Source organism: Drosophila albomicans, chromosome 2R, assembly GCF_009650485.2.
Source record: "Drosophila albomicans strain 15112-1751.03 chromosome 2R, ASM965048v2, whole genome shotgun sequence".
NCBI lineage: Eukaryota > Metazoa > Arthropoda > Insecta > Diptera > Drosophilidae > Drosophila > Drosophila albomicans.
In genome coordinates this window covers 5,816,776-5,835,822 of record NC_047631.2, presented here as the reverse complement: position 1 = coordinate 5,835,822, position 19,047 = coordinate 5,816,776, and the positions used below count along the sequence as shown (strand labels likewise).

The 19,047-nt window shown below is 36.8% G+C and overlaps 3 protein-coding genes across 16 annotated transcripts in view; 2 read left to right on the top strand and 1 right to left on the bottom strand.

Moving 5' to 3' along the window:
• Positions 1-1,462, bottom strand: part of LOC117574724 (putative uncharacterized protein DDB_G0289263) — a 49,187-nt gene extending 47,725 nt beyond the window's left edge. For both annotated transcript variants that reach the window (XM_034258652.2, XM_052006613.1), the window contains exon 1: positions 628-1,462. The gene's annotated coding sequence lies outside the window, so the exon portion shown is untranslated. The remainder of the gene's footprint in view (positions 1-627) is intronic.
• A 3,886-nt stretch (positions 1,463-5,348) lies between these two features.
• LOC117574387 (uncharacterized) lies at positions 5,349-8,539 on the top strand. 4 transcript variants are annotated; one of them, XM_034258222.2, is made up of 4 exons: positions 5,349-5,609; positions 5,662-6,121; positions 7,182-7,417; positions 8,320-8,539. In XM_034258222.2, exons 1-3 carry the CDS (start codon positions 5,548-5,550, stop codon positions 7,386-7,388), a joined length of 729 nt encoding a protein of 242 aa, XP_034114113.1. In that variant the 5' UTR covers positions 5,349-5,547; the 3' UTR covers positions 7,389-7,417; positions 8,320-8,539. The 4 variants fall into 4 exon arrangements, with proteins under 4 accessions (XP_034114113.1, XP_034114112.1, XP_034114114.1 ...); XM_034258221.2 differs by lacking the exon at positions 8,320-8,539 and having other exon boundaries at positions 7,182-7,549; XM_034258223.2 differs by lacking the exon at positions 8,320-8,539 and having other exon boundaries at positions 5,350-5,609; positions 5,665-6,121; positions 7,182-7,549.
• A 3,954-nt stretch (positions 8,540-12,493) lies between these two features.
• Positions 12,494-19,046, top strand: LOC117576165 (calcium uptake protein 3, mitochondrial). 10 transcript variants are annotated; one of them, XM_052007937.1, is made up of 12 exons: positions 12,495-12,810; positions 15,310-15,454; positions 15,511-15,621; positions 15,683-15,730; positions 15,789-15,871; positions 15,979-16,044; positions 16,225-16,305; positions 16,845-16,934; positions 17,042-17,447; positions 17,507-17,664; positions 18,406-18,468; positions 18,645-19,046. In XM_052007937.1, exons 1-12 carry the CDS (start codon positions 12,562-12,564, stop codon positions 18,726-18,728), a joined length of 1,584 nt encoding a protein of 527 aa, XP_051863897.1. In that variant the 5' UTR covers positions 12,495-12,561; the 3' UTR covers positions 18,729-19,046. The 10 variants fall into 10 exon arrangements, with proteins under 10 accessions (XP_051863899.1, XP_034116634.1, XP_051863897.1 ...); XM_052007939.1 differs by lacking the exon at positions 16,845-16,934 and having other exon boundaries at positions 12,494-12,810; XM_052007938.1 differs by lacking the exon at positions 16,225-16,305.
• Position 19,047: the final 1 nt, after the last annotated feature.

The window sequence follows — 19,047 nt, the reverse complement described above, 5'->3', positions numbered from 1 at the left end:
AAATGGGAATTAATTTATTGCAATTAACGGTTTGCTAATTGAAAATGTGCCTTCACCAATTTCTATCAACAATATTTTTATTTGTTTAGCGGTTGAAAGCGTATTCAACTATCCACATTCACTCAAAGCTAATGACTTTTTCTATGTCTTAATATCTTAAGTTTGATAAAAAATATATATAACGGATTTTCGGAAGACTTTTTTCAATATTTATATTTAAATTTAGTTTTTTTCGACTTTCGCTTTCAAACAAAAAAAAGAACATTTAAATACACTTATTACTCGGCTGGGTGCCAAGTTCGAAGCATTTCAATTTGTTTAAATTCTAACATTTTGAAAGCAAATATAAAATCGCATATAAATAATTGAATATTTTAAATGCATTGCGCTATTTAACTTAATTTAAGTCATTTTTAAAAACGGAAAATCCTTCGCTAATTATGACCATTAAATTATGCCAAATGGCTAAATCAATGCCAAGAATTATATTAACTCAAGCCACATAAAAATATTCAAAATTAATAATAGACCAAGCACACAAAATATTTCGCAAACGAAAGAAAACATGAAAATTATGTAACTTTTTTTTTTGGTAATTTTTTAGAAGATATAAAAAAATGTACTCACCTTTTTAAAAAAAAGTTTGTACCACATATATCTTGTATTATTTTAAGTTACACTTTAAATAACTTTAAACAGCAACAATTCAACATTTATTTGCTTACACATTCAATACAATACTAGCTTTTCCGCTTTCGATTATATTTTTTCGATTATATGCCCTTAATTTTTTTTAGTTTTCTGTTGTACTTGTAAATTTTTAAACAAAACTAGCTCAGCGTTATAGATTTTCTTGATTAATTTGGTAATTAATCAAATGCTTGTGTTTGAGTAAAAATCTTTTTGCTGGCCATATAGAGCTATTTCGAATATTCCCAAACATTCTCATTTGAAAATTTTGGAATTGCTATTAGTTTTGTCGCTTTAGTTGTTATTTTGCATTAGGTAATTGTTTGGTCACCTTTGACTTATTTTAAAAATTTGTAAATGGCTTTAACACGTTTTTTGGCATTTCAAAAAATAACGACTCTTTTATTTGCATTTTATTTTATTTGATTTTAATTTTTTGCACAACAATTTAAGAACGTAAAGAACTGCGACGACGTCAACGGTGCCGATTTTGCATTTTCCGTATTTTCCTGCAAGGGGTGCTCTGAAAATTCTTTCTCGATTCTCTTTAGTTGTTACGAGACGCTACAACAATTCACAAGGTTTTTTGGTTGAAATTTATTTGAAATAAACCGACGCAACGATTTCAAAACACGATCGAACGCGACAAATTATTATAGCTATCTTTTATATTTGATTTTACAACCGAAAAATATCGAATAGAATCGTAAAGACCGAACTCTCTACTCTCGTGTAGGTTCTTAGCGTGCCAGCGTGTAAGCGTGTCAGCGTACCAGCGTTTACTGAAGTCTCAAGTGTTAGCGAGTCAGCGACTCACTCAGTCGGGTGTTCGGGTGGTTAGTTCGGCTGCACAGTTCGGGTTTTCCGCTGTTCGTGCGATGCTTGCTGCAGCGATACATTTTTGAATGAACACAGTTTGTCTTTGGCCAAACTATTTTGTAAACTATTGCTGAACACAATATATTGCATTACCTTTACGTTTATACAAATATAACCGGTGAATTACTTTTTTGATGATGACTTTTCTTCTTAGGAATAGGTTACTTAATGATTAAAAATATTCTTCCAAGTTATAAGTTGTATTTAAAAAATCCTTATGTTACAAAAATATTTACGATTACATTTATTTTTAATTTACTGTATTAAGTTAATAAATTGAATATTGTGCTCAAAGTACAAAATTGCTAAAGTCTGGAATACTATTTTGCACTAATTTCCACTAATTTATTTATATTTACTATTGTGATTGATATATATTCTCATATATTGTATATTCTTTTCGCCCCGTCTGGCAACAACAAATAAGCGCGTTTCGTCAGAGAATTTCATGGTGGTTTTTATAGCGTTTTTTTTTTTTTTTGTTTTTGTGATTACAGAGCTTACTGGCGTTTGTGCTTTTTGGCGCGTAGACTTTTTCGATTTCACAATTGCACACTATTTGTGCAATTAGTAGCAAAAAATCCAGCTAGAAAACAATAACGTCAATAACTCACACCAGCTAGGGATGCTATTCAAATGGGTATGCAAAAAAAACACACACACACGAAAAAATCGAACTCTGTGATAAGCATTTCGGTGGCGTTTCCACTCAACAGACTGTGACGTTGGCCATTAAAATTTTAGTGCTCCCATTTCGAATGTTCTCTGCACCCCAGGGTAAACGATAAGCCATAAAAAATGTTATATTTTTGGCAATCATAATACAATCTAATTATAAAGTGTTACCAAATTACCAGTTGGACAAATACCTGTTGCTTCAAATGCCAAAGCTGTCAAAACCAGCGACTAAATGCAGTTTAAGCTTGTTACTTAATAAACTAATTTACTATTATATATGTATATATCTTATCTTTTTTATTTTCACGGGGGTAAAAATCACATGAGCAACATAAGCGATGTGTACATTGAACTTGGCCACGATTGGCAAACAATTCTTTGGGGTAGACGTCTCCCAGTGTGTCATAGATGATAAGAACTATATTGATAAGTGATAACAACTAATTTGAGACGAGAATTTAGGCAGCTATATCAATTTTGGAGGTTCACGAGCTGAGCTTGCGTTTCGACATTCCTTCACCACTAATAGACTAACTAAATTCCTTAACTAATTGCAACTCTAAAGCATTTCTCCCAAGGGAGCAGCCGGAAGCTTCTTTCTATAGTTTTCGTTCACATTCCATTTTGTGGCATAGTTTTATAGTAAGTGCAACACGCACCCCATTTTGGTGCCTCTAATTGCCAAACCACATTAAACAGAGGCAGTTCCTCTGTCCATGGCAGCACATGCTAAATGCCATCCTGGCATATAAATAACCAAAGACAAAATACGCGCTCCCCCGCAGTTTCTGGATATCTTCTTCCTGACTGGCAACTGCGACTGTTGCACGCATTGTCCTTGACTTTGGCAGCGGGTGAGGAACACAGTAAAGCAGAGCACAACACACGCACACACACAATTAAAATGATTAATTAAGGCTGGGGAGCAGCAGGACATTTTAGAGCTAATGACTTAATTAACCCCCGAGCGAAGTTGAGTGTTTCGGTTTAATGTGCTCGCCTCAACAGCCGCCGACCTTTGACCCTTTTTCCGTATAACTGCAGCCCGTCAAGATGTTACATTAATTAAGCGTAGCCACAGCAAGTGGCAACATCGTATGCCTCTAACTGTGACTTCTTATCCTGGCTGCCGCTGCTGCTGAGGTGTTCACCAAGTGCCGTTTGGCAGCTGCATGCTTTGCCCTTTCCCCTGGACTGTCGCATTATTAAACGCTTCGCTGGCTGATCCTGACAAACGTGACTGCCTATTTTACACCTTGTTTTCTTTTCTACGTGCAGCGTTTCTCGCGCGTTTAAAAACGCTCAAGGTTGCACGCGTTTCCTGCTTGTAAGCTGTCGATTTGCTGAAAGTTGCCAAGCTGCCTGATCGCAATCGGCAGCTCTTTCGATTGTTGCAGATTAAATTACAAAATATATTGTCATGTCTAGTGTCATGAAATGTCATTTGTTGTTTTGAGCTATTTTTCACCTTCTGATCACGATTAAATGTAAAAATGTTCTAGGTGTATCTTTCTGTTAAGCATTTGTGATATTTGCAATTGATAATATTTGATAGCAATTGATAACTTTGCCAGCTATTCACTTTATTGCTTCAATCAAATCGACATTCCACTTATTTGCTGATTTAGGTAAACAATTTCGACGCAGTGCATTAATCGGCATTAATTTTTCATCATTTATCTCCAGCGATCGATAATTTATGTTAATAAAATTGCAATAGGCAGCGGGTCTCTCGCTGTCAGCGATTGGCGACGAACAGCATTAAAACTGCAGACAGACACTTCAAATCGAATTGAATCAATTACAAGTTGTACTTGCCAATGTTATGCCCATTGCTGTCTTTTGTCTTTAGTCAATCGACTGATTAATATAAACAACTGCCAGAGAAATGACTTTGTCCCATATAGAAATAGGTTTTAACCCATTGAAACCGATAGTCATCTTAACAGCAGCAATAAACAATATTTACATTCAAGAATTAAAAGATAATTAAAAATTCTTATTAAAAACAATTAGCCAAGGTAGTCAAATATTATAGTAGCTATATTAAATTTTATAGATACTCTATAGGTACAAAATAATAGAAACTGACTGTACACTGAAAAAAAATACCAGGTTGTAAAATGAAGAAACTTTGTATTAAGAATGGTGCTCTTGAAATAAGTCAACTTTAAGAACCAATTCTTAAAACTAAGAACATTAGTCTAAAAACTTTAACATTTTTAAAATCAGTTCAAAAATTCGAGAGTTATGTTACAAAAATCTATTATCCCTCGAAATTTCTATAAAGATTTCACCTACATTTGAATGTTTTCATTCATTACTCAGTTAGTTCGTTCAAATGCTGCGCGAATCGATGATAAATATTTCATAAGTAAAGTGATCAACATACTACTAAATAGCTGAATCATAAAATGGTAAAGATACAATATTTTTGTATCTTATAATAGATTTTTTTTTCCTTTTAATAAGAACTTAGGTCCTTTATTATAATGTTCTTGAAATCAAGATAATTTTCTAGCATTAAAATTTGTATGTTCTTGACGTACTTTTGAGACGATAATTCTTAGTACTAAAACCAAAATCTTGATTTTAGAATTTATTTTCTGTGTAGATTTAGAGCAACTTTAAATTATCATAAAAATAACACAGCTTCTTTCCGGCAAATTGGAAATGGAAAATAGAAAATAATGAAACAACAATATTTTGCGTGCGAGTCTTAAACTTTGACGAACTCAAGGAAATGCGTCAACGGCCACCATGGTATAAATATTATTACGGTCTTATATGCAAATTGCATTGGACTCTGTTTGATCTGTCGTCGCCAGATCGTCGCCGATGGCATTGGAGTGCCCAGCTGGGTGATCGATTATGCTGGAAGTGATTGCAGTAGTCGCTAATCATAATAATTGATTTGTAAATATTTTGATATTGATTGCAATGTTAATTAAAATGCAGACTAGCAATAAATTATAATGCCACTGCCAGATCGAGACATCTCACAGACGAAACATTTCTCAGAAATAACAGATCTACAATAAATGAAAACTTTCCTTAATGAAAGCCAACTGAGCATGCGTTGTATTTCATATCTAAGTAATCCAATTAGATGACACCTTGAACCTTAGGGGATGGGGGTCTCGAAGAGGACTTGTGCAAGAGTGGGGTTGAGTGTATAAGTGATTGTTGGTGAATTTAAGAAAACAATAGGCAGGGCAAACATTGACAACTAGATGTCTATTACCAAATTTCGATGTATTAACGATAATTTTAAAATTTCCTGAAATTAAATCGAATATTATGTCGCTCATCCATGAGATACTTCATCAGCAATTGCGACGCCTCTTAAGAGCCAAGCGGCGGTAAGTATTGAATGTATTGCCGGAATTATATATAGCATATGTAGTCATCCAGCAGATCTGACGACAGACGCACAAGTTATTCGGTTGGCAAGAGAAGTCGCAATCGTTGGCAATCTCATTGCTATCGGCGATCTCCTGGTGGCCAGGACTCACATAGCGAAACAGTGACTTTCAGATTGAGTAGACAAGCCAGTCTGCCTGTGGGCAACCGTTGCATAGTGCCCCTGTTGCACATCTGGCTGCGACTGAACGATAACACCTCAACCTCAAATCATATTACACGTCAGCGGTGCATGCGTCGCATTCGACTGCAGCAGAGATCTGCGCTGGAGAATGCGACTCAAGTTGTCCAAATCCATTGGAGAAATTTCTGTCAGATGGTATGGCCAGCATCAAAGCAAGCCACCATTGCCACGCAAACGGGTAGGAATCCTTATGTGGAGATTGTTCAAGCTAATAATGACCGAAATCGATTGTCATGGACGCAGAAGTTGAGAATTATCTTCATTAAGGTAAGTCGTTAACTTTCAACTATAATTGCACCCGCCACTTATAGACTCAAAAGGCCATCGTCGATCTCCTAAAGTATATATATGTATAATATTTTTGATCAGCATCAACAGACAAGATAGGGTTCGTCTGCCTATCTGGATCGACTCCTAAACATCACAGAATACTCGTATACGAGCTAGAGCTACCAATAATTTAGATACGCAAATAAATTTAGCTTTCAAAATTTAAGGGGTAACAACACTGTAAACCTTGTTTTTGTATAGCTTATTTGCGATTTTTTCAGTCTATAAGGCATAAGGTAAATGAATCAAATTTGGGTATGTTGTGAAACATATATTTAAAAGTACATTTTTTTTTTTTTTTAACTAAAACAAAATGTTATACCCGCACTGAGACGTGTTTCTGTGGAAAACCTCAGCGGCAAGGAGTAAATTTAAAACCGCTGGTCGGAAAAAACCTCTTGATCTAAAGCGGTATATCTAGAGAATGTCGTAGGGATTATTTGAAATATTGATTGATATTGATGAAATTTCAAAAAACCATTCTCTGCGTATTCGCGGTCTGAACATATAATTGGAGGCGAAAATATTAAAAATTGTTCAAGTTATGTTGCGTGCCAATTTCTAAAACTAGTATAGTTTTTTTCTGCTCAATTTTTTTTACTATTTTTTAGGAAAATTAAACCATTTTTTAAGCAAAAAAAAATCAATTTTTTTTAATATAATAGTGGTGTTACCCCTTAAGAGAAGTTAAAAGCTACAGCCGAATTTTCTCCCAGAAATTAATATTCAAAAAATACCAAATTATACAAAAAACAATATTCTATATATAAACCATAGAAGAGAAATTATACCAGATTGTCGAGCAGAGCAATTAAAACATTGTCGGGTTTTAATAAACTTCTAACATTTTTAACTAATCGCACCAACAGACAGGTTCTATATAACTTCTAGGCTGTGGACACTGATAAAGAATATATGTATAAAAATACCTATATCGTAGAGTCGAGCACTCTCGACTATAACAATATGCAATAATTTATTTTTATCCCTTTTGCAGATCTCTAAAGTACTGGAATCGGCACTCACCGATGCGAGTTCAAGACAAGGCTATGTAAACACTTCGGCGGCCATGGAATTGATTAGCATTGGTGATTTATTTGACCAACTGAACTCAGTCCTCGTCGAACATTTAATTGACAATGCAGACTATGTAATAACTCCCAGCCAGTCGATGACACAATTTGACTTCGTTTTTCCAGAATAGACTCGAGATGCCACTGTTAATCAGTTAAGGTATACATTTTAGAACTCCACGATAATTTATCACTTTGGTTATTTTTTTCTCTATTTGTCGAGGCAAGATGTTTGAAATTTTCTTGCAATAAACCAACTCGTTTTCAAGGCGAGTCGCCAGCCTAATTCTAATTTAGTGGACATTTCAACGCCCAAAGGCGTTTTACAGCCCATAAACTGTGCATAAAATAGTTACCAATACAACTGCGGCTAGTTGGCCAAAAACCAACATTGACTACCATTGATCGATGGAATCACCAGTTGGAAGTGGTTCAGCTAGTTGTTGCTGGCGATTTCCACCTCCTCCGATTGGTGGACAGACACTTTTCCTAGTGAAAATTTATGAGCATTAAAAGCATATTCTATGATCGCAACAGGTGCCTTTAGTATTTATGATCTAGAGTGCCAGTTGATTCGATTTTGACCCATTTCGAATGATTCATCTAATGATGAGACATCTTGCTTGGCAAATGGTAACTGGCAACGCACAACGAGCAACTGGCGCCTGTCGCCAGCTCCTCTCATCTCAATGAATGTCATCATCAAGCTGGCCAGCATCAAAGTTATGCGCTCGACACATGCAAAGAGGCAACTGAATCGGATTGGCAATTCCTGCTGCATTCCCACATGACGACAGCTAAATGAATCTCATTTAATTTGCCAAAATATTTATGCATTCCGCATTGTGGCATTGATTTTGTCTTCGACTTGGGCCGCGGCTCGCCCAAAATGTGTCCCTAATTTATGAGACTTATGAATCAAACAAATCTGTCACCCAACTTTATGACACTTTTCTTTCTCTTTTTTTTTCTTTTTTTGTCATTCATTTCATATCGCTGTTGTGGGGGAACTTTTTTTTTTGGATTGTCTCTGTCCACGCGGCTGACATTTTAATTTGGCAGCCATCGATGGCAATTTAATAAATTAAGAGCTTGATTTTAATGGGATCGCATAAGTTTGGGAGCGTGGTGAGCAATTGATGGATGGGCAAGTGAAGGGCACCTTCAGTTAGCAAATGGGAACCTTGAACTACCAGACGCTGTCCGATGCCCGATGCCTGATGCTTGATGTTCGATGCCAGAAAGCAACTGCAACACATTCCAAATCCTAATATTGAGTTCAAATGTGATTAATTAAGTTGCTACATATATTTAAAGACTGTCATAAATGTGTCAAATTGCATTTTCCTAAACGCATAACTTTACATATTTGATTTACATGAAAATTCTCAAAGTTCTGGCATAATTTTGTAATTAATATTTGAAATATTTGTATGCAGCAATTCGTTAGAAATTCTTTGGCTTTTATCTTAAGTGTTTGCAGGCTACTTGTTTGTGGCACATTCCCAGGCCTTGGCTCGTCAGACGACACCTGTTGAATGATGCTGTTGATGTTGTGGCAGGCGGCTAGCCACAGTTTGTGGCATCTGCATTCCGACTGAAGCTTTAATGTGAGCAATTTTTATTGTGGCTGCAACGAAATCGATATCAATATCGCGGCTATTAACCAAATCAGTGGAACGGCTATCGCACGATTGACAACAATTTATGGAACTTTGTGGCAATAACAATTAATAAAATTAGAAGAAAAAGAAAATAGAATAGAACAGCGCAGAGCAGCGCAGCTCTGGTGGCCAATAGCCAATGCGGTCGCTCACACACTCATTCTCGTCGCTGGCTCGGGTTACGTTGATATCAAAACTTAATCAAATATGAGAGAGACGAAACAAAAGAGTGGCATTGAGCATTTCGTTTTTCTTTTGGAGGTGAGTCCGTGCGTCTAGCGCCAGTCGTAAAGAGTCCAAAGTTTTGGCCAGCCAAAAGCGTAGAATAGAATGCAGCAGCAACAGCAACAGCAGCAGCAGCAGCGGCAACAACATGACAAGCAAACCGGCCTGATGGGACCGTTAATACAAGTAGAGAGTAGTCTGGAGTCTAGACTGTAATCCTTTGGAGATCTTGTTGTGCGATAAACTTGGCTCTGCGTCTGATTAGTGTGGCCTAATGTGACAGGCAAGCGACGTTGCAGATGTTTGGGGCACTTTTAACTGTTGTTTGAGTGATGTAATTGGAGCGGCAGCGGCAACAGTGGCTTCCACATGTACATACGTGCACAACTGCCACCATTGCCGGCACCATTGTTAACCAACTGCCAGCCAGAGCATAAATCAAGTGCCCAACACGATGTTAGATGCCGATCATGCTACGAGGAACATTGCGACTTGTTAAACAGGCCAACAAACCGGCTGCCGTTGCTCCCTCACTCCCCCCATCCCTGCATCAGTTGTTGTCCTTAGGTGATGGTATAGTGTGTCCACCAAAAAAGGGTGTCATTCTTTTGAATGGATGATACATCAGGTTGAGGCTCAGATTCAGTTTCAGGCTGCCCCAAACCGTTTCCAGGCCGTGTTCCTGCCCCGCATATATGCCGTTAAGATTTACGAGTGTGTGTGACAGGGCAACGCCTCAGTTGAAGATCGCGTGTGGTCCTCAATTTAATTACAACTCAATGAGTTCGACTGAACTCGCCCAACAGGTGGTGCCTAAGGAATTCCCCTCTTCATATGGCCCAAAACAAAGACCCACAACAACAACAACAACAACAAAAACAAACAGAAGATGCATCAACTGCAGCCCAAATCACTTGACACAAAATGCTCTGTTAACTGATTGAGCATTGACATTGAACTTTTTTTTACTCAAGTCAAGTGTTATCAAAAACGATCAAAAATTGATCCCAGCGTCCATAGAGATTTCATGAGAATACCCAAAATATAATCAATAATCTTCTCAAATAAAAAAAAAATATGTAAGAACCCGAGAAAGGGGAGCATTAATGTCAGAAATATGTTTGTAACAGATATATACAAATTTACCAAGCTCCTCATGTATCAATCTCATAATATTACCGTTAGACGATGCGTTAATCGAATGGAAAGCCATTCAATTATTACCTAATAGCCGAAGAAAGTCAACTTGAAGTGGGCTTGGCTCTTAAATGCCAAACTAATTAACTTTGGAACAAAGCATAAATAACCTGAGATACCATGTGCTTGCCCCAAGGCTGGCGCTAAGTTTAGGGCCAAGTCAGTATCTTTCTCTGATATTTTACTTCATTTTGTGTTTTTATACCCGCTACGCATAGGGTATAAGGGTTTTAAAACTTCAGGAAATGTATGTAACAGACAGAACGACGCATCTCCACGTATATATTTTCTTGATCAGGGTCAACAGCTGAGATGATATAATCATGTTCGTAAGAGATAGAGATATCTTTTTTCTCGACAGCATTTGTTAAGTTTGCACGCTGTTCTAAAATGTTTCAATATTTTGCCATAAACGCCTACTTCATCTGGTATACCTTCGGTATATTTTTAGCATTTTGTCATGGTATAATTTTAAAATGAATACCGCATTGTTTTACTTTTACTCAAAATGGGTAGCGGGTATCTCACAGTCGAGCATACTCGACTGTAGCTTTCTTACTTGTATTTTTTTGGAAGTTCGCAATAAACGTAGCGGCTGCAAAGTCAAAAGCTAATTGAAACGACTTTATTACTACCAAAAAAAAAATTAAACCCTTTTGAATGGGAAATTATAAAGTGCATACATATGCATTATATCCGCAGGATATTTACCGCAGAAAGTCTCTTTGGCGAAGGCGTCAACAGAAGTTTTATGTGCCAACGGATATTTATATTTATACGGTTTAATGTCTTACGAATTGAATTTACCAAGACGGAAGACGTCGACTGGCGCTTGGGTTCGGGGCAATGTTAAATTTTACAACTTTCGCAGGAAAGGAAACACAATCCTTTACGTAAATATGAGCAACACACACGAATCGAAAAAAAAATAAGAAGAATTTCATAATTTACGAGCTCATAACTGGCCAGAAATGGAAACCGTAGCAAATGTGTCGGCTTCGGCGTCTGCTAAGGCATTGGGATTTCGAGATTAAGACAATGCCATGTGGTTCACAAAGTTGATACCAGTTTTTAGTTCACGTGTTGCATGTTGTATGCAACTAGCAACTGGCAACAGTCAACTGATCGTAGTGTCAACTTCACCTGTGGCCACAATCTAGCTCGCAGCCAAAGCCAAAGGGCGCAGCTTAGGTTTCTCCAGTCCAAGACAAGTGCCGCATCACATGAAATCGATATTTTCATCTCATCTTTTTATTTATTTCGTTTTTTGTTCTTTTTTTGCTGAACAGAGAGAACATTTCTATTGAACTTGTTGTGTTAAACCGGTTTGATTCGATTTGATTCGAGTTGCATTGAATATTTTTTTTCCTTTAAATATTTCGACATTTTTATTGATTTCTAGCCGCATTTTTATCATACATTTGTTTTCCCCCAAAGTACATTGTATGAGTCATTTGAGCTTTGGACTTGTGATTTGACGAAACAAACTCAAAAGGTGCGGGCACGTCATCAGCCAATTCAGACATGCCTAATAAAAATATTGAAATTAGCAAATATGCGTCAAATGATTGCTGCTGTGCTTTTCAAGTGAAAACCACAGCCATTCACGTTGTCAGGATTTTAAAATCATTTCAAGAATTGCGTACATGGGAAACTTGTGTGAGTTTTGGCACGTAGTCCCCAAAACGATGGTACTTTCCAAATGGCCTGCACCTTTTTACGGTACTGCAACTATGTGGTTAATGGAATGGAGGAAACAAATAAAAATCTCATTTTTTATAAATGAGTAATTCGAATTATCTGACCGTTCTTAAAAAAAACTTGAAATGGATATAAAATAAATGGACAACAATATAATATTATAAATTACACAGATTTTAAATTTTTTGGGTTATCCTTCATTTGTAAATAAATTAAGCTTTTTTAGATTAACAATTAAATTAAGTAAATTTGAAAGTGTTTTATTATATTTACTTTATACAAAAGCTAAAATTAATTAACCCAAAACTTAATTAAATTATTTATATTATTTTGTTCAGCATTTTCAAACAACCGCCAAATAGTTTCTCGTCACATACAACTCTGTATATTTCTCGCCTACGTGGCAACGCCACCCACGTATTACGTGACAAAACGCAGCATAGTGGCCCTTACGTCTTTTCTATTTGTCATTTGGTGTAGGGTTTTTCTGTCAAAGATCTCGCAAAGGCCTATCACAATGTCGAATGTATTAACGCGTTTAACGGTTCAAACAAGTGCATTTATTTCGTCGCGGCAGCGCTTGGCAGTTTGCAAATCGTTATACAGAAACGTCAGCTATGGCTATGGCACAAAATTACAGCCCAAAAACAATCGTCGCCTTCTATCGCTGCTGGGCTACAGCGCTGTCTCATTGGCGGCACTCGGCGCGTTTATCACATTTCGAAGTTCCGTCAACAAAGCGAATGCAATGAGGAAGAAAAGCCTGGTAATATAAAAACAAAAAATTGTATATGTATATAGCAAAACAATAACACTTATTATTGTAGTGAATTGTATAAAGATGGGGGTTCGTGGTGGAAAAGTCAATAATTGACCGTAAAAGACTCGCGCAGTTATTTTTAGCTTGGGGCAGCTTACGTTACACATAGACAGCTGTTGCTTTACGTTACGCCTAAGTCAACAGCTGTTTGACGTATCATGGTTTTTGTTTTGCTCCGAGCATTCGCTGCACATTTTAGTTGTGTTATTTGTGCTTAGCTTGAATTTTAATGAAATCCCCAACGGAAATTGTTTACTCATTACACGTCATACGAAACGATTAGTCATTTTGAAACCTACTTCTATCATGAGAAGTGGTTCACGGTCGTTATCACTTTTCAGGCGCCTAGATAGTTTTTTGTTGTTGACGTTGTCGCTGTTGTGATTGTTGTTGTTGCGTGCCCAAGTTCATTGAACAAACAGCAACGGCAATAACAACAAGCAGTTTTCAAACCTGTTGACATTGTCTGCTTTTTGGGGGGGACAGACCCAAACAATTGTCGACGTGCGTTGCGTGCTCTGCGCTCTGATAAGCACCATTTTTTATATTCTGGGGTGTGAAGAACTAATATTTACATTAGGTGCTTTTGATCAAACTTTAAACAAATGTGGGTTATATTATGCTATCTAGCACGGTTGACATTTGTCACCATTTTCTGGAAAAATAAGTAATAAAATGTTGTTGAGATTTGAAGATTGAACAACTCTCGAGATTGAAATTAACATACTTATCATCTTCATCGCACTTTTACAGTGAAAACTCCCTCAGCGCACTTTTCTGATAGGGCTCTTGGCCTATCACTTGATATTAATTTTGGTAAAGTTTACTATAGAGATTTTCAGGAAGGGGACAATCCCGGAAAGTCATTTTTTATGGAATTTTGTCTAATTCATTTATTCTGATAGTAAATATATTAAAAAATCTGTAAATATTAAAATAGTAAATATATTAAAATACTAATAAAAAAAAACTAAAAAATTTAACTGATGAAAAGCTCACAAATTAGATTTTCCTTAAGTGAATCTATTTTAAACATATTTAAAAAGAAATTATAGCACTGCATTATATTAATGAATTTAAAAAACGCAAGTTTCTTTTATATCAAGATAAAACGTTTCCCAGAATTTTAAAATTGTAAGAAATTAGAATAACTGAAGAAGTCAAGTAGAACTATCTTGGAAGCTCCTTGCCGACGATTAAATTCGTCCGGCCAAGAAAGTTTTTACTGTATCTATGTATATATTCTAATCTAAGTGTAGCCCATTAATTTGTATGTAATAGAAATTCATGCCACACACCTTGAAAATAAGAATGAAAAGTGCATTTGGTTATGTATGTAATATGATGAAGTGGCAAGTAGCTGCGAACTCCGCCCACGCACCTGACAACGTTTGCTTGAATGCTGACAGAGTGTCAGTCACTGAAAATTTATCTATCCATCGATCTGGTTACTGATTTGATACACCCACTATGCCAATGCCACCAGACACAGACGCAGGCGTGGTTTTGATTTTGGATTTGGATTTGGTTTTGGTTTTGCTCCAAAAAGGCGTCCCTGACATGTGCCAAGTCCCTGGGCCAAGTTATGACAACGAAGCGGTGACGACGACGTCCCAGAGGCTGAGATTGCAACTGCGACTGAGACTGAGACTGCGACTGATGATGATGAATGAGTTTTAATTGTTAACTATAAATCCAGCCTTTGGGGCCTGTGGTTCTCCTCCTGCTGTCTGGATGATGTCAGCCCAGTTATGAAGAATTATCACACGATTCTTGTCTTGTGGGTCGTGGGCGTAAAGTGCTCCGAGTTCAGTTGCGGCTGTTGCACATGTCTAACATTCAAATTGCGCATTGGCCTTTTGTTTTGTTGGATTTGGATTTATATTTGATTCTGATTTTTTTTGGGGCTGCTTGCGCAGACATGTTGCCCAGACAGAGGGCGCAACTTGGCTGGCTGAAAATTGAGTCATATTGTATTCCTGGGGCAGCAGCAGTGGCTACATTTTATGTGTGTGGCATTAAATGTCAGATTTATGGAGCTTATTCCAATTTATTATACAAGTGTGCGCCCAAAAAACTTGTTACCATATCAATTATGCACTTTATTTGGCAATTGGATTAGCCAAGCTTAACGTGAGAATCCTGTCCCATCAATATCACAGTTTAAAGCCCCACTCTCGCACACACTCACGACATTTTCATATTTAAATGAAGTTCAAGTCGTGAATTACACATTAATCAAAACGTCACCAGACTCAGCTCAGCCAGAGTTCCGATATCGATCAGTATTCTTGACTCTTTCGATGCCGCCGGCCTTTGTGAGCAATCGGAAATTAAGGCGATTCCAATCGCTGCGTTGATTTATGCCAATTATATATATTTTTGTTGGATGTGGAACTGTATTGAATTACCCAACGATTCATCTTGTATCGCCTATCAATGCAGCACCGCGACGAGACCGAGACTGAGAATATCAAGCTGACGGCGCGCGAAAGACGTTTTATCAAATTCGCCTCTGTGGAGTATGGCGATCAGTTGTATATGACTCCGCAGGACTTCCTAGAGTCTGTGGTGGAACAGGAGCCTAGACGTGAGTATAAATCCAATTTAAATTCTAGATAATCATTCATTTCAAAATTATTGCAGCCCGTCTTAAGCGTCGCATCCTCAGCAACGAAGAGGTGGAGAAGTACAAGGATCAAACGCCTGCTGTCAAAAAGGGTTCCTCTCGTCTATTTCGTAATCTCAGAGATAAGGGTAACATAATAACGCTCATGTGTGAATATTAAATACCTTAACCTTACGTCATACTCCACAGGCATTGTTTCCTACACGGAATACTTGTTCCTACTCTCCGTATTGACAAGTAAGTTGGTCACCTACCTATACATCGTTTAAATTTACTACCTTATTATACATTTCAGAACCCAAGTCGGGCTTTCGCATTGCCTTCAACATGTTCGACACTGATGGAAATCAACGCGTGGATAAGATTGAGTTTCTCGTCGTAAGTGAGAAAGGCAGAATTTATTTACCCTACACAATTTCAATCGCTGTCGTTGCCCTTCGTCTTTATTTTTATTTCATTATTATTATGATTTCTTAATTGTGCAGATTGTTTCGATTTTGGCTGGTGCTTTGAAGGACATTCAAGATGTTGATCCGAAAACAAAGGAACTTGTAAGCTTTACTTTTATTATGATTTATTATCTTTTAACTAATTTAAAATCTATCTAATACACAATTTAATGTTAGCCAGCATTATTAGCAAGGAAGTAAGAGTTTTGTGTAGCAGTGATTATTTGTTTGAATTAAGTACAGTTTTTTTTACAATATAATTTATTTAATTTAATGATTTAGCTGCTCCGTTTAGTACCGTATGAGGATCCAAATACTAAGAATAAGCCCTCTCCGGAAGAACCTCCACGGAAAAAGGGTCTTGTAAGTGCGCTGAGAACTTTCTTACTCCATACAAAATGAGAGCTTTGGCTTTGCTTCCAGAAATCTACGCTTACGTTGTAAAATATGCACTGAAGGCATATGTACATACGTAGAAGCTTAGCAGTTACTTGTTGCGTTGTTGTTACGTTACAGTTGAGTACGTTGTTTGTACAGCGGCAGGAGCAGCAAGCAGTGCACCACTGCTTACATACGTAGCAGCTTACACCATTATTATTACTCGTTACTTTTTGTTGATTTCGAATTTTGTTTTGTACAGACATTTATAAGAGAGAAACAAAAGCTGTTCATTTGCTTTGTATACATTTTAAGCTTGTTATAAATTTTATATGCTTTTAAATTGTTATTATGTTTTGCGTTCACTTAACATATTATTTCGTTTTTTACGTTTTTCCCCCGAAAACAAAACCTGTTGCCAAAAAAAACCCGATATTAAAACCTAACTTATCTTCTTACCATTTCTAACAAACCCAAAATTATCCTGTCCACCTATCCGGAATGTATATGTATAAATATCCCAGATGGAGCGCATATTCAGTGGCGCTTGGAAAGAAAAACACGGTGACCAATTGAATGAAGGTGAAGAAAATTCAAACGAGACTCCCGATGAGGTAAAGTCAAGCATGCTGCCTGAGCTTATACTACATGTGCTTAGACTGTGACTAATGCGTAATATAATAGAACTTGCTAAATACTAAAAGACTTCATGTACTTACAGCGTGACTATGTTAACGATAGTGAGGGATTGCAGCGACGTCACCAAGTTGCCACCACGTTGCAACTGCATTTGTTTGGCAAACGGGGAACCGGCGTCATCAACTACGATAACTTCTATAAGTTCATGGACAATTTGCAAACGGAGGTGCTTGAACTCGAATTCAATGAGTTCTCCAAGGGTCAGACCCATATCTCAGAGCTGGACTTTGCCAAAATTCTGCTGCGTTACACGTATCTGGCCACCGATGAGTATGATGTGTTCCTAGAGCGTCTGCTGCATCGCGTCAAGGACGAGAAGGGAATATCATTCAATGATTTTCGCGATTTTTGCCATTTTCTAAATAATTTAGATGATTTCACCATTGCCATGCGAATGTACACGCTGGCCGATCGTGCAATCTCCAAGGGTGAGCTCACTGGATTATCTAATTTTATCGACATTAAACATTGATATTTGACTTTGCAGATGAGTTTGCGCGTGCTGCTAAAATCTGTACTGGATACAATTTGAGTGAGCATTTGATTGATACCGTTTTTGCCATATTCGATGCAGACGGCGATGGTCTGTTGCATTATAAGGAGTTTATAGCGATCATGAAGGATCGCCTTCATCGGGGCTTCAGAGTAAGTGAGCGTTTCTTTGACTACAATGAAGCACTGGATGCGTACGATGATCCAGAGTATCCGATGTTTCTTGCGTGGCGCCATCGTGTCTGCCGTCACTTGGATTTTTACATTGACAGCGATGCACTATGGCATTAACCAATCGCTTCGCTTCTGTTGTTGTTATTAAATCTGCTTATATGTGTGTCCCTGTATTGTTTTTGTTAATTGCCTTTTAGTTATAAGCCTAATATTTGAGTGTTTCACCACATAAGCTTTACATTTATATTTTTATCTATTTAATTACTTATCTGTATTGTTACCAATTGTTAACCGACTCAATTGGTTTATAGCACGCCATTTATTTATAATATTCAAAATAATATTTTTAAGTTTTTAAGCGGCCAAATTAAACACATTAAAGTTTATTATCTATTTGAAATATTTATGTTTCTTTAATTTTTAAAATCTTTTTTAATAGAGGATTATTATTCCTCGTTCTAATACTAATTTATTTACAGCACTTCAACAATACATAGAGCCTCTTATATATTTTTTCAAAATTCCTTCATTATGTTTTGTCGTTTTTTCCATATTCATCGCATTAGCCACTTGTTGATTATTGGTTAATCAAATATTTTTATTTTGCCATCATCATGATTCACACTGCCGCTTGAATAGAGCTGACGACTAAATACGAGTCTAAAGTTACACGTATAAAGATTAGCAATATGTTGTTTTGCTTTTTTGTTATTACTTTAGCCTGGTGACGATATCATTAAGATGCGTTATAAAAAATCAAATGACTCTGATGCCAGTTCAAAGGTTAGTCTAGGCCATATGGAATCCCAGAGTTATTTCGATCTCTACACTGTTCTATTGCTGCTTATCATTGATCACTTGTCGTATCACCCAATTTCACACAATAACTTTTACTATTAATATGTTTGCCATAGCTTATTGTTGTTGTTGTTATTAATAGCGAAACTTTTGTCTTACAGTCGGTGGCCAAAACCGAGGGCTGGGATGCCTTCAAGTACTGCCTGAATCAAGAAATGAAAGCACTAAAAAAAGGATCCAACTAAGTGTCAACTGACTGATTGCGCAGCCGTAGTACATATGACAGAAGATGAAGCGAAAGTGACGCCAAAGTGAAACAAAACACACAAAAATTCTAGTTACCAATTTTTTCTTCCAAAGAATCAAAATCTCTTGTTTTAGCTCCAAGTACTTAAACCAATTGTTTATTATTGTTAAACTTTAAAATTGTTATGACTTTGTTGATCAAAACTATGCCAAAACTTATATGATTTGAGATCTTTATGAGCACTAGAACACTAACAAATGCAGTTAACTTACCAAAAGATAAATGAAACCGACAACGAATAAATACAAAATTCTTAT